The sequence below is a fragment of the Parus major genome, chromosome 1 (assembly GCF_001522545.3).
Source record: "Parus major isolate Abel chromosome 1, Parus_major1.1, whole genome shotgun sequence".
Lineage (NCBI taxonomy): Eukaryota > Metazoa > Chordata > Aves > Passeriformes > Paridae > Parus > Parus major.
The window spans coordinates 64,759,493-64,774,892 of NC_031768.1; the positions used below are offsets into that span (position 1 = coordinate 64,759,493).

Here is a 15,400-nt window from a genome sequence, read left to right on the forward strand (position 1 = left end):
GTGTAACTCGCCGTGGGCGCGTGTTCGTGAGCGCGACAGTGTCCGACTGTGTTTGAGCGTGTGTGTGTGTCTGTATCTGCGTGGATGTGCGTGCGTGTGAGCGGTGCGAGTGTGCGGACATGCGATGGTGTCTGTGTGTCTGTGTGTGTGTGTGTGTGTCTGTGTGTGAGAGCGCGGCGGGGGCGGCGCGGCCGGGGGCGGGGGGGCGAGGGGCGGGCCAGCGGCCGCGGCGCTGCTGGCCGCGCTCCAGCCCGGCGCACTAATACAGCCTGCCGGCTCCCGCCTGACTGACGCCGGCCGGGGCTGCTGCTGCCGCTGCCGCTGCGCCCTGGCCCCGCCGCACAGCTGCAGCCCCGCTCCCGCCCGCGGCGCGCCGAGACCTCAGCCCGCGCCCGCGGCAGGTAAGAGCCGGGGCTCCCGGCCGCGTCCCGGGAAGGGCGGAGGGGGGAAGCGGACGGGACGGTGCCGCCGCTGTCGTCGCCCAAACTTCGCGCCGGGGCTGTCCCGCATCCCGAGCGGTGGCGGGTGCCGGGGCAGCGGCGGGAGCGGCATCCCCCCGTGCGCCCGGCGGGGCAGCCCCGGCGGCGCCCCGGGCCGGTGTCCCCCCGGCTGGCGGCCCCGGCCCCGCTGCTGTGCTGGGGCGGTGTGCGGGCGGGGGCTGGGGCCGCAGAGCAGAGAGATGAGACAGACCGACGCCAGGACGGCGAGCGAAAGGAGGAGCGCGGGGAAAAACATTTTTATGCATGGCTAAACGCTGACAAGTCTTCCCGCTGTCAGGATTTCTTTCTTTCTCGTTTAAGTAGGAGAGGGGAGGGAAAAAAAAAAAAAAAAAAAAAAAGAAACAACAGAGCCCCACATGACACGTTTGCAAATACTTTTTCTTTCAGAGGTTATTTTCTGTTCAAGAAATCCCGCTTCTGGATACGCTCCGGGCAAACCGGAGCAGAATTGCTGGGATTCGAGGTTTTTATTCCAGCTACAAACGGTGACTCTGATTGGCTTCTTGTCATTTGGCTCCGAAGTTAGAACGTTACATGTTAGCGAGTAACCAACATTTCCAAAAACAATAGCCCTCGATATGGCAAATTATAAATCACTGTAATTTTATCTCCGAGCCCAGGCAGCTCTAAGTGGGGGGAATTCAGAGTTCGGCTCATTGGTAACAATTCGGATATTGTTTGGTAACTCTATGTTTTCCTGCTTTGATTTTATGGCTAAATTTACTTGATGCTAGCCAGGTCTGCTTTAAAAGAGGCATTAGTGGAAATAAAAATAATTGACACACGCATGGACGCGTGCACACGCACAGACGTGCACGCCCGCTGTTAATTACTTGCATCTTATAAATTAGTGAAAGAAATATTTCAGCCCAGAATGGTCAAGCCTTTAGTGAAGGAGCTCTCCCTTGGCAGAAGTGGGAAATGATGTGCACGGCTTGGGAATGTATTCAAGTTTGCAGTGGTTTGGGAAGGACACTGCAGATAAGGCATGTTTCAGTACTCTTCAGCATCTCCGATGTGTGGAAATGTGCCTCTCTATATATGTAAAAGTGTTTGTGTGATAGGAATAATCTTCCCATCTTCAGGAGCATAAGATGAAGAAAGTGCCAGAAAATTCTTCTCCTCAGCAACGGTAGGACAAATGTCATCACTCAAACAAACCTCATCCGTTTAGATCCAGCCAGACAACTCCCTTCTTTCAGATTTGATAAGTACCAGTGTCTGGCTGGTTCATCTTTGCTTCCTGTTAGATTGTAAAGCAGAGGCTGGGGATGTTTGTGGTTTGTTTCTTGGTTTTTTTAAATATTGAGTTAATTTGAGTTAGTAGTTAAAATAAACATGCCCCAAAATACCTTTAAAGTCAGTTGTATCAAGAAGGATATCTTGTATTTACTGGGTTTGGCAGTAGTTCCCATTCCCGTCTATCCTTTGTGATGGAATTAGAAGCATTTTCTCCTTTACTTTATTAACTCGCACATGAGCTGATAAACAGTAATTCTGCAAAGATGCCTGGAATAAGGGGCAAGGTGTTTTCTCTCAAATCCTTATCATATCCTTATGATGCATGCAAACTGGGACATTTCCCGATGGATGCGTAGAATCCGTGTCAGTATTTGTAAACTGATACAAGGTGGAGATAGCTTTTATTTACCTGCAGCAACTGAATCGAATATGCACAAACCTGTCAACTACATAACTTTGTGAAGAAGTTGAGAATTAGTATTTCACTGAGAGTCATGCACACACGTGCCAAGTATCTGCAGAAGGTGGGGATGTGGTGTGGAGGAACTCGGTAGCATCTCGGGTTTGAAAGCTGCTCTCACAGAAACTGGCAGTAGTGCCCCATTTTTGCTTCAGTGGGTACAAGATGAGGCCCAGCTCACTAAAAGAGGAGTGTAGAAGTGTCAATATAATGTATCACATAACATCTGGGCAGTTAATCGCCCTTTCTCTCCTTTTATTCTTTTACAGGCTTTCTGCATCTCGCATTTGAATTCTTAGCTATCTGCTGTTATCAGACAGAGAGATAGTGTATCATGCAGTCCTCTCTCCTGAGTGCTAAAGTGCTGTAATTTTGATGGCCAGGCTAATCTATCGCTATAAAGTTTTATTTTTCCATTGTTAAATTCAAAGGACAATGACTACTAATTACAAGTGACCTCTAACCAAAACACTAGCTAGAGTTTATCACCCGTGCTGATACTGACTAACAGTAATTCCAGCATCAGCAGTACTGGGCACCCTGTTTCAAAGAAACTTCAAAGAATAAGAGGAGACAGAAATACATATATTTATATATATATATATATGCTCTATAATTTGTCTGCTGCAAAAAATACAGCGATTGCATAGAGAGATCCCATTTTCTCTGCAATATATACCCTTTACAAATAATAATTACAGGGTGGGGGAAGGAAAAAAAACCCACAAACAATGCATCATAAATATTTTAACTGAAAACAACATGGCAAAAATATGTGTAGTAAAGGTTGCTCTGTTCTGAAACTGCCTGATTTCCTGATACAGGCAGGTATAAAGAATTATTAGTGTTACTGCACATGAACACTAAGGGGTATTAATAACAAAACTATTTGAGATAATCATTGTGGTCCTATTACTGTCTTTGAGAACAGTAGTAAGGAAGTAGTAGACTTTGAAAAGAGTGCAACAAAATTAATTTTTCAAAAATATGCCAAATTATTTCCCATCTTATATTTTGTCTGCAATTTTGTTTGAATGGTGAATACTGTTGGAATTTTGCAGGTGGTAAGGTGACTTAAAGAGATTTGGGCCCTGTGTATTATTTATTATAGCAGCTAAAAATCTGGCTGTGCTTTTGAAGATGAGTGGATTTAATAGATTGCAGGATCAGAGCCCAGACAGAGATCCTGACTAATGTTTGCATTTTAATTAAAGCAGGTGAACCATCAGGCACATTGTTCTATGGGCCCATGTGTAGGTTTCTGCACCTTAGACAGATGTAAGGTTGAGCAGTTCTCTTTGAGGTTCAGTTCCTCTGGACAAGGGCACAGCAAGGACATGGTGGAGGTGGACATGGAGTGAAGGAGACTTCCCAATTTATGCAGCTACCCTAACTTAAAAAAAACCAAGAAAAAACAGAAGAAGAAAATCTGATAATTGATCTCTGTCTTTCTGAAACAGCATTAAGATCGAGGTGTGCTTCAGATTGGGAGAAGCAAAGCCTTATCTTTCCTTATCTTTCCCACATCTTTCCATTCAGAACTTGTTTCCTTCCCACTCTTTTTTCCTTGTCAGTAGTATCACCATCCTCCCTCTGCCAAACTTAGCATCATCTTTGCCTCTTCTGTTTCCTCACAGGTCCTGATACTTCCAGATATCTCTTGACAGTTTTTCTTCGTGTTACTTCTTACATTCCTCCTTCCTTTTGTTTGCAGCTGCCAAGGCATTAGTCCACATTGTGGCAAGCTTCCAGCTTGATACTGCAACCTCCCATTTCCCAACAAGCTTTCTTCTCCCACCTACATTTTGCTCCCAGTCACCATCACCCCTGCCAAAATCCTGCCTCTTTTGCTTTCCTTTCTGAAACATCTCCCATCCTGGAGTCTCTCTGTATGCCTGGCCTTTGTATAGGTTTTGAAAATATTCCCCACATCCCGAGTTCCCCACAACTGTTGGCCTCAAACTCGCTGTCCATTAAAAGAGAGAAATGAGGAGGAAAGAAAATTAACAGACCCATGGGTCATTAGAGTTTGTTCTGCTTCAGGCTTCCTTTCACCCTCATTACCTGGCTACAATGGGAGCCAGATTGGCCACTTCTTGATAACGGTGGTTCTGTGTTTGCTGGGCCTGGTGGTGTGCTGGGTCACGCAGCCGTGCTGTGCAGAACAGCAGGCAGGAGCTGGTGATGGAGGTGCCCGTGCCAGAAGGCCTTGTCTGCAAGCTGCAAAGCTCCACCTAATGAAGAATCCTTTATAATGTGAATAACCCTGCAGCTGAGGTCAATACATTTCAACAATACTTAATCTTTCTTTATGTGTGTTTTCTTGCTGTGCCTTCCCTTAACAAAAAGACCCAAAACAATAAACCCCCACAAACAAACAGAAAAAAAAAACAAAATCAGAAAAACAAAACCAAAAAAACCCAACCTTTTTTTTTTTTTTTTTTTGTTTTTTTCTTTTAGCCTTTCATTGTGGCATTCCTCATCAGAAGAGCTGATCATGCTTTACAAAGCCATCCCTGTCAGGGTACCTGTGGCACAGACGCATAAATAGAGGCACCTGAGGTAAAGCTGTTTACCCTGAGGCTGTGGCAGGAAGCAATCCCACACGCTGCCCAATAGGCACAAAACTGACCTGAGGCACAAGCAGTTCTTGTGGCTTTTCAAAACTCTCTTATGGTTACTTGCTGGTCTTGCCTATCCAAACCTACTTGTCTCTGTCAAATTACTCTGGCCCAGCTGCAGCTTGCAGTTTCTCACCCTGCAGCGTGTATGAGGTAGCTGAGTTATCTCCCTTTCATCAATGGATCCTGAATTACTTCACACAGGGCATGAGGCCTTCACAGAGACATCTAGAGTAGAGAAAACAAGATCCATCCCCATGGAAGGCTGCAGCCTGTGGCTCCCATGCCTGTCCTGCTGCATGGCCCTGCAGGACCACCTCAAGCTTCTTCGTGGTGGCCTCCTTGGAAGCCTTGGGCTGTAGGAGCTGCATGGGCCAGAGCTGAGTGTTAGAGGAGGGGAGAGGAAGGGCAGAAACAGCCATGAAAAGATGGGGTATTCCTTGGAATCCTGGGATGGATTTGAAGAACACTGAAATATTTGTTTTAAGGGCTCGGGGCCTAATTTGTGCGTTCTGCTCGGTGTTTTGTGAAGCTGGTAGTGAACATGACATGTCATCTTACATGCTCAAGAGAATCCAGCCTTCGTTTTCTACTCCCAGGCTCAAATGTAGGCATATGAAGCCTGTTTAATCTCATAAGTAGGCATTCTGGTTTACAGAGAATCTGAGCACCCACATCTTCAGCTGAAGTCACTGGGAATGGCCAGCTATCTCCTTCTTTCCTCCATAGGAGGGAACTAGATAGGCATGTTCTTGCTCCTTTTGTTCTTAGCCCTGTTGTTGGGAAGTAACTTCCACAGACAGTCCAAGAATATCTAGATATTTTTCATAGAAAATATCCTGGTCCCTTGACCAAGGCAATTCCTGATACTGAATCAGATCTTTAGACAGATAAAGCACACTAATACTAGTGCTTACCTCTTCTCCACACAGTTATTTCCTGCAGATGTGGGCCCTGTGGATGCTCCACCTTTCCTCCCCCCTTCAGGGTTTCACAAGCCACTGAGGGCTCAATTAGCACAGATTGCTGCGGATGTTGATGCAGGAGAACCTATATGTCAATCTTATTGCATTAGCCATTTCCCACAGTGATGCACAATGGAAGCCTTTTAGGAAAAACAGATTTGACTGTGATATGGTTTGAACACAATGAAATGCTAGTGCAATTCCATGGACAGCTGCTAGAGTGAGTATACAGAAAGTATTTGGTGTGTGAAATCTGTCCCACTTATGCAGGCTGTTTTACCTGGAGAGAAGGAGAGGTGGCCAGAAGCACTGTTGCTTCCTCCCCAGTCTTGCTGCCAGTCAGAGGGGGAGTTCTTCCTTTTGAGTATTTCATCCATGATCCATGTGATCAATTGATCTGTATTTCATTTTCCAAGCTGTGAGATGCTAAATCATCTGCAAGAGATGTCTGCTGTGTTAACACCAGAATTGAGTAATGCTTCAGACAGACCTCCCTGAGGTGGGATGTGCTACCAGACAATATGAGAACATTTGCTTTATCCTCTTTCCCTGTGTGCACTGTAAAGGCACAACCAGGTCTTCAAAAGCATATTCTCTTCCAACAAGACACTAAACTTCCAGAATAGGTTCCCATCACACTAGAGGGCCACATCCTTGGTGAAGTAATTGTCCTTTAGATGTATCCTTATTCACAACATTCTTAACATCTAAATCTAAGCAAATCCTTTTCCTAAAATGAGTACTTGGGAATGACTCCAAGAATGCCAGTGATTGATAACAAGGATTACAGAACCTGATTAGTGTGGCTATAAACTTTAGACCAGTGTTGAAGCTGAAATTCTTTTCAAGTCCCCTTCTTCCTTTGTGAAGTGTTTGTTCTGGAGGCACTTGGCTGCATGCTTTGTATTAGAGACAAGTTAGCTTTTATTTTAAAAGCAGGAATTCTATTTTTTGCGTATTTTTAACCATTCCATTTTTAGAAGCACCAATGGGCTTTGCTACTGTTTCTCTGGGAATGGTGGGTATGTGAGGAATGCAGGGACTGACTGGCTATAAAAAGGGGATAGCCAGAGCCATGAGAAGACATTTTGGCTTCCTAGGGCAGGTTGATGCATCTCCTCATCACCGCAATGCCTCCCACAGATACATCCCCAGAGCTCCTCCATGGCTTGAATGCTCCTTAGCCTTCAGCTCTGCTGGAGGAAAGCAGCTGAGAGAGGGGCTCTTCCTCGGAGGTGCCAGTCTGAGTCTGAGCAAGGCAGCCTCAGGAAGGGGTAAGGCAGGGACTGGGTGAATGGGTCTTCTTCCTGCCTGCAGGGAGCAGGGTGTGAGGCAGAGGAGAGGATGTGTCCCTGTGGGATTGCATCTTAGAAACTTCGGTGTGGCCCAGACAGGGAACACTGTGCAGTTCACTCCTTATAAACATCACAGTCACTCGTTTCCTTTAAAAATTAATACCAAGGAAGGAAGTGCAGTCAGGGAGAGATCCTAGTGATAAATTGGTCCAGTTTAATTTTTTTACACAGACTTTGGTGATGATAATTTTGTAGGATGCCTTCAGATATTGTGGGAGATTTTCAAAGGCAGGAATTGGTGGGAACATCCAGCCCTCTGGTTTTTGTTGCCATTCCCAGCAGCTGGATTCAAGTAGCCCAGGGGTCAGAGCCAGTGTAGCTAGGCTAGCCCAGTGCTGCTTCTGAAGAGAGAGGCCTTTTTGCTTGGTTGTGGTAGGGGATGTAGGATCATAAGACTCATATCAAGGGATTTTCAGTCCCTTCTTCCTCCCCAAGGCCAGCACAGTTATTCTTAAAGCAAGCTGTGTAAAATGCAATCACAGACTTCCAGCAGCAACATGTATCTATTCTATTCCCTGATTTTTCATGAGAAACTTATGTGAGAGCTGGATTGCCCCTATCCTGTCTGCAACAGCCTTTGTACATGGGGGTACTGTTACCATGCCCATGAATCTCTGTTCTCCCCTTCTTAGATCACACTAACAAAGCTTTGTTGAAGCATCTGCCAATGTTCTCATCCAGAGCAGTCCCACAGCAGGAATTGGTACATACCTTCCTAGTCGGGCATCATGGGCATACCAAACATGACCTGGGTACTTAATTCTCTTTTGCAACAGAATTTACGCTTCTGAAACACTTCTGCAAGTGTTTGGTCTGTGGAAGTGCACGTAGGTGTGTTAAGGTGTGCAGCTTGTATACCTGAATCTTTCCTTTTTTATATCAATTAAGAATGTGTTATTCCTGTCAAGAGAAGCTAAAAGATGCTGAGTAGATGTAGTAATACTTGTGGTTATATGAGCTCAGAAAAATTATGTGGATGTCACAAATTTTTAGTCACTAGCATAAAACTTTGTTCTTACTGTATTTGGGAGGCAGTGAGTTCAGGTGAAGGCTCCACAGGGTGAACAACTGGCTGAGAAGCGTGAGGTGCTGTGAGATTTGCTTTGTGATATTGATGCCTGCACATAAAGTTCACTGTCAAAGGGTTTTCTCAACAAACTTGAAAAAGACTCAAGAAAGTGAATTTTAAAAGCTTGCCTGATTCATTTAAGCTTACAGGAATAAACGACAAGATGTTGCCGGGGCTGTGCGAAACATGGATAAATTTGAGCCTCAAACACTCTACCTCCTGTCATTGCATCTGTTTTCAGTTGGAGCAGTCCAGGGTCAAACTGGGAAAAAATTTAATTTCTTAATAAAGAAAAAAAACAAACAACACCTTTTTTACGTCCTGTTAAATTAAAACCCTGGGTGTTCAGTTCTGTGGTTCTGGAAGAAGTTGGTAACATTTCAATGAATAATTCACTCACTGTATTTTCTCATGTGTGTGTGAAAGACATTGGTTTCAGATAGATTCATAAGAGCACCCTTGTCAGGTGGGTCCCAAGGAGAACAAAAAGCCTTGGGGGATCCCAATTGATGTTGAGGGTGCCATGAGTGGAACAAGTGATTTACGTGCTTCAAAAATAACATGTGGCCACTGTTGCTGAGCAGTGATTACTGAACTGTGCTGCTCAGGCACATGCTTTCACACTGCTCTCCTGGAATGAATGTACATGTGAAACCTCTGCTGTCCAGCTCCAAGTTGCTATGTGGGCAAAAAAACCAAAAAGGGTTGGTGCATGAGGCCCAAGGCAAGGTTGGTGAGGTTCACCACTCCTTTGAGACCCACGTATTTGTACACACTTTTGTTGGTTTTTGTTTGTTTTAGAGCCCTTTTCCCTGCTGATGTGTGGAAGATCCCCATAGCGAGTGGCAGTGATGATTTGGAGGTTCTTTGCCAGCCCTGGGTGTGTGTGGGCTGCTGCCAGCTGGGCACATTTGAAAACATACCAAGAATCAGTTAATTCAAGAAAACTCGCGTGCTTCTCTCTTTCATAGCAGGTAGAAGTAACCGAGTCAGTGCTAGGTAAAAATAACTAACCAAGAGCATGTTCACTGCATTCCTCCTCACACTGATTGACTGAAACGACTTTCTCCCTTCCAGTTCTGTTGTGATTTAGGTGCTGAGTGTCAGACTTCCAGCTATAATTGTCTCACTGCCGCATGCATCTCCAAGAACTGCACAGCTTATGTCTAGACGACCCTCTGAGAAATCTCTCTCTGTGGCCTTACTTAGCTGTTCAGTGACACTGAGACTGATGATGTCAGGCATTCTTGAGACAGATAGCCATGCCTCTCACCATGCAGTTTGCCCAGGCAAGTGCTGGAGTGGAGGCAGCACCTGGAAGCTTTATGCCGAGACCAGAAGCACACACACATCTGCCCACATCTGTGCTTACATACCCATACACAGATATGCTTTCGAGGGAGGTTGGACACTTCGCTTTTACAGTGGTGTCTTAAGTCTGTTTTCATTAGTATCCATGGAAGTTTTCCTTTTGACTTCTGCAGAAAGCTTAGAGTGAAATTTAACAAGGACTGGTACAATTTCCCTGCTGTGCCTATGGGAGTGAAATTCCCCCAGCCTGAGGGAATGGTATGGAGCTGTGTCAGAGGAGGTTTAGGTTGGGTATTAGGAAAAGTTTCTTCACCCAGGGGGTGTCTGGGCACTGGAAGAGACTCCCCAGGGAAGTGGTCACAGCACCAAGCATGACAAGAGTTCAAGATGTGTTTGGACAACGCTCTGAGGCACATGGTGTGACTCTTGGGGTGGCCTGTGCAGGGCCAAGAATTGGCTTTCATGACCCTAGTGGGTCTCTTCCAACCCAGGATATTCTATGATTCTGTGATTCTTTGACAACTGAATTAGAGGAAGCTTCATCAGCATGTTGGACTGCATGGGCATTCTGCTGAGGTGTGATGTGAGTCTTCCCTGACACAATGGATCTTTTTTACATTAGGTAAAATTCACAAAATCTTTCCATGGAAGAGATGTCAGAATGTTGGCATGACACATAGAGGAGGGAATGTTTAATTCCCATGGGCTCTCAAATCCCTCTTATTGACTGCATCAGGATCTGGCTCCAGTTAGGAAATCTTAAGCCCACAATTGTGGTGGTCTTTGCTCCCAGCATGTCAGGTTCTTTAGTACCACAGTAGAAGTGGAGTTCTTGGAGCAACACATTTCTCCTGTTGACCTGAGGACCTATGGGCTGTTTCTACTCTGGAAGGTGAAAAATGAGCATATGAGAAGGAGAAAATATTGTAGTCCCTTCCACTTGGTGTTAATTTTTCTGGCTCTTAAGCCTTGTAGTCATTCAGTCAGTCATTGAGGTGCCTCATCTCGCACAGCATTAGCTGTGTGCTGTGCCTGGTTTTGCTATTTTATTTTTTTTCTGGGTATTTACCTTTAGGTGGAATGCTCTGTGACATGTACACAAATATTTTTCTCAAATACTTACTTAGGGACTTGAGGATGAGTAGGTCAGGTGTCAAAAATTTGGACATGTTTATGTGGTCAAGTAAATTCTACTGAAAAACTGCTTCTATACTAATAAATTAAACATGCCTTGTACTGTTCTTGGTCTTAAGACTTACTTCTGTGCAATGGTTGTTTGCCTCCAAACCTCTGTGCTGACTTTTTCTTAGGAGTGACCCCTGTTCCCTCCTAACTCTTGAACTACGCACGAGAGTGGTTTGAGGGAGTGCTGCTGGCACAGACCAAAGCCATTCCAGATGCTGTGGTAACAACATGCTACAGGCAGTAAAGTTCCTGTGCCTGGAGATGTTTCCCACCGCTGTTGTGCCACAACAATAGTAGACAACCCTATATTTAGGGAGAATGGAGCCAGTGAACTGGGCTGGCATGTTTCCAGTCCTACCTTCTCCTGCAGGCCACAGAAACAAAACGGTGAGTCCATGCTTATGTCCCGTAAGTCCTCTTCCCTAAATCAAGCTTCAGATCTTAGGCTAAACTCAGTGATGGAATTAAGATTTACAACATGGAAGACTGACTGTGTTTAGTGTTGACCAGTCACTTAGCTGACAGATAGACAAAGCCTTCCCTGTAGTCCCAGAGGAGGAAATCGTGTTAGGAATGTATCTTGAGCGATGCCTGACTCATCCTCATGATGGCACGTCATATTGTCACTGAGGGAGATAAACCTGACTAGACCAGAACTTCCATCATTGTATAATGGAGATGTGCTGGGAATGTGGATCAAAACTGTAACACTTCCCTCCCTGCTGCCACTCTAAACTGCATTGAGCATCGAGAAAAACAATGGATCATCGGCACAGAAGATACATCTGGTGCGGGTTCGAAACATTCCAGTTGGGTAGGCAAGTTGCCTGTTACCAAAGGCATACGGCTTAAGCTTAACTGCTGTCCTGAAAGACTGTTAAAATTAAATTGTGAATTGACATCTCTGTCATTGTGGCCCTGGAGCAGAGCAGCTGCCTCGCTATTTTGCTGTGGAGAATCTAAGCGTAGCAACACGGGGCTTAGTCTGGGGAATAGTGTGCAGTACTATGTAATTTAATAATATTAAACTAGGATGTTCTGATAATATTATTTGAAAGCTGTTTAGTTTATTTAATACCATTTATATTTTATATGTCAGTTGAATTTGGGGGAAAAAGATTATAGAAGAAACTGGGGGGAGCGTGGTAGGAAATTGTGCAATGTACTTATCTGAGACTACATCACATGGTCTGCAAAGCATGGCTTTTGCTTTTATACACATAATCTTGGCAACTCTCCCACTAGCAACAATAGTGCTCAGACTCATACTGATGTCACTGTTGAGTTATTTAATTTGACTGAACGAGATTAATGTGTTTATTTAAAACCTTGGTCAAAATGGAAAAGAAAATCTCGGGACAATACTTTTATGTGAACTTGTGTGTTTTCACATCTGATGATTGTAATGTTGCATTAACTTATCAGGAACAGTTGTTTACACATGCCAATGCCCAGGAGCCCCCCTCAGATAAGAAGTGTGAGCCATTTTCCCTCTCAGCATAGAGCAGAGACTCCTACACTGCTACTGGTCCAGTGGGCTTTCATCCCAGGCTTTCCTTGCTTCCTGTTGCTGCTTTCAGGGTTGATCCACAGTGATCCCAGCACTGTTTTATTTTCTCCTGTGAAGATGGGGTTTGGTGCCGCTGGCAATGGCAGCAGTGTGATGGTGGATCCTCCACAGGTTCCCAGCAGGACAGTGAGGAACAGACACCTCCACTGCACAGGATGTCTGCATGGGGCTGGTGCTGGGCTCTTTAGGCTGAGCCTGCTCCTGCAAAGGTCAGAGCCTGCCTGACTGAATTTTATCCACATTATGTTTTACAAACAGATTGAGGGCTTTTTTTCCCTATGATAAATCACACTGATTTTACTTCATTCTCACGTGTGCCCTCTAAGTGTTTGGAGTAGACTTTGGTTTTGTCTAGAGGCATTAGTAACTATCCAGTTACATACTCCAGGTCAGACAAAAAAATCTGGGATCTGAAGTTTCTTTTTTTGGTAGGTAGGACAGGTTTCCACAGTTCCCTGGAATCAATCTTTGACTGATGAATGACACAAGTGAGGGGGTTTCTGCCGGCTTTGTCTCTTGACAGTCGAGGATAAATGGACACACATGGGTTGATAATGTAGAAATTGCATAAACCAGAGCTCAGTGCTCTGGTGGGTGCCTGAAGCAAGGTGTGCTTGTTCTGCCTTTCGGTTCCTCTGTGCATATTTTCATGGTGCTTGGCATATGAAAGTGTTGGGGAAGAGTAGCTGCTGCTGCCAGAGTTGCTTTCATGATTTCTCCTCTGTGGGGCAAAGTGCTTCCATCCTCCTAGTGCAGTGGAAGGCTTTGGAACTTTGAGCCTCTTCCCCCACCATTGCTGCTGTCGAGGAGGAAGAGAAAAACTTGTTATGCTTCCACGTATCTGCATTTCTCAGGGTATTTCAAAGGGTAATGCAGTGGGGCATAGGGGTGGGCACGAGAACAAAACAGAAGAGCTGGGAGAAAAACAGCTCTAGGCAGCCTTTGGTCCTCAGTAAACATCACAGCCTGTCCAAGAGGCTGTGCTGCCCTGGGCCATGTGTGCTCACACTGCAGCGTGCTCCAGAGCTGCGTGGCGCCAAGGGTATCCGAGTGTGCCAAGGAACCAGTCTTTGGGACTGGCCTCCTGTCTCACTGTGCTGTACCTGCGCCTGCACACGGCGTCCCCAGGTGCCCTTTGAACTCTTACAAGGTCTGTACATTGAAGGAAATTGCACACAAATATGGTTTGTGAAGCTCTGCCACTCCCTGTGCTGGGCAACGTTTGTCTCCTCAGTGGCTATGTCTAAGCAGTGCTGAGAACTGTGAGCAGGTCTTTATTGGTGGGGGCAAAAAGGTCCACAAGGGTGGAATTGGACAGTCATGGAGCTGCTTTTCTAGAAGCATCCATATGGAAGCTGCCCCCATCTCCTGCTTTAAGTGCCCTCTGTGTAGTTCAGACCTTTGGACTTGCTGTGCACAGGGGGTCCATGAAATATATTTAAAGCAGTAAATAGCTTGACGTACAAGGACATTTTTCCTCAGAGTTCCAGTCAGTGGAAATATGTAATTTTCAGCTAAAATTAGACTGGCTCCAGCTATATGAAGAAAAAAAAAAAAAAAGGCAAAGCCCTCAAGAACTAAACTCTTTCTGTTGGACTTCATCAGATGTAGCAACTCCTAGCAAAAATAACTTGAGATCCATGCAGCACAAACTGTGTCCAAAAGTCTGTGATTTGGACCCAGAAAGCTGTGAATTGTTGAACAGAGAGAAACAGACTGTGTAGGCACAAAAACTTTTTCTCTTCCATGTAGGAAAATATAAATAAGTTTAGAGAATACTAGTAAATCTTCCAAAAATCTTAAATGAAATGTAGGAGTATTTTAAATTAGTTTTGCAGTTAATATTTTACGACTCTTGACAGTACAGTGAGATTGAAGTGGCAGAGATGGAGTTGAAGTCACAACAGTATTCTACTCATTGCTTCCATAACATTTGATATTAGAGATATTTTTTCATAGAAGATGATTGAACTGAACCTACAGCTACCAGCATATAAAAAAGAGGATAAATTTTCTTTTGTACTAAAAATAATCTTAGTCCTGCAACCATTTGTCTGGTGCTTTAAAGTCTAAACACAAGTTGAACTGACTGGATAGTTAACAGTTTCCATGGTCCAACTCTAAAATGAGTGGGGTGGATAGTGGGGAGGAGAGGCTTGGGCCCAAAATAAACATCAAAAACCAAACAGAAAACCACTGAAAATGAACTACACATTTTGAGTAATTTCTCTTTCAAAATATTTTATTGAAAGAACAATGGAAATAGTGTGTGAAGCCTAACCATGTATTGTGTTGCTGTTCCAGGCTTCATCAGCAGTTTCTTGATGTTTGGAAAGTTCTGAGACCCACCCTGTCGGGCTACTTGTAACCAGTACCTAAGACTACAAAAACGTACGTGTGACAGAACCTGTCCTTGAAGGAAGTGTCCATCACAATACTGTGGAAACTCTGTGCAGGCCTTGCAAGGCAGGAGAGCAGTTTGTGCTTCCGTTGACGCTCGTGCGTGATCTCTGCTTCTTATGCACTCCAGCACCCCTATCAGTTCCTTGTTCTCCTTCACCAGCCCCGCAGTGAAAAGGCTGCTGGGCTGGAAACAAGGAGATGAAGAAGAAAAGTGGGCAGAAAAAGCTGTTGATTCCTTGGTGAAGAAGTTAAAGAAGAAAAAAGGAGCCATGGAAGAACTGGAGAGGGCTCTGAGCTGCCCGGGTCAGCCCAGTAAATGTGTCACGATCCCACGTTCCTTGGACGGGCGGCTGCAGGTGTCTCACCGCAAGGGGCTTCCCCACGTCATATATTGCAGAGTGTGGCGCTGGCCTGATTTACAATCTCACCATGAGTTGAAACCACTGGAATGTTGTGAGTTCCCTTTTGGCTCGAAACAGAAAGAAGTGTGCATCAACCCCTACCATTACCGGCGGGTGGAAACCCCAGGTAATTATGTCATCTGCAAATGAATCGCAGCTCTGTGTTAGCTCTTGCTCCAGCAGGTTTAGTCTTGGTGCATCCTACAGCTGTGCTCTGAAATGTGAAAAGGCAGGCTGCATCTCATGGAAGGATCTTGGGTCTTACCCTGCCTGGTGCAATCACAGCTCTGGCAGCCAGGACTGGGGAGGGTGTGAGGA

At 45.1% G+C, this 15,400-nt stretch overlaps 1 protein-coding gene across 2 annotated transcripts in view; it reads left to right on the forward strand.

Moving 5' to 3' along the window:
• The first annotated feature begins 311 nt into the window (after positions 1-311).
• The window catches only part of SMAD9 (SMAD family member 9), a 36,704-nt gene continuing 21,615 nt past the window's right edge, over positions 312-15,400 (forward strand). For both annotated transcript variants that reach the window (XM_015635836.2, XM_015635845.2), the window contains exons 1-2: positions 312-401; positions 14,583-15,209. In XM_015635836.2, coding sequence (XP_015491322.1) covers positions 14,798-15,209 — 412 coding nt within the window. In that variant the 5' untranslated portion in view covers positions 312-401; positions 14,583-14,797. The remainder of the gene's footprint in view (positions 402-14,582; positions 15,210-15,400) is intronic.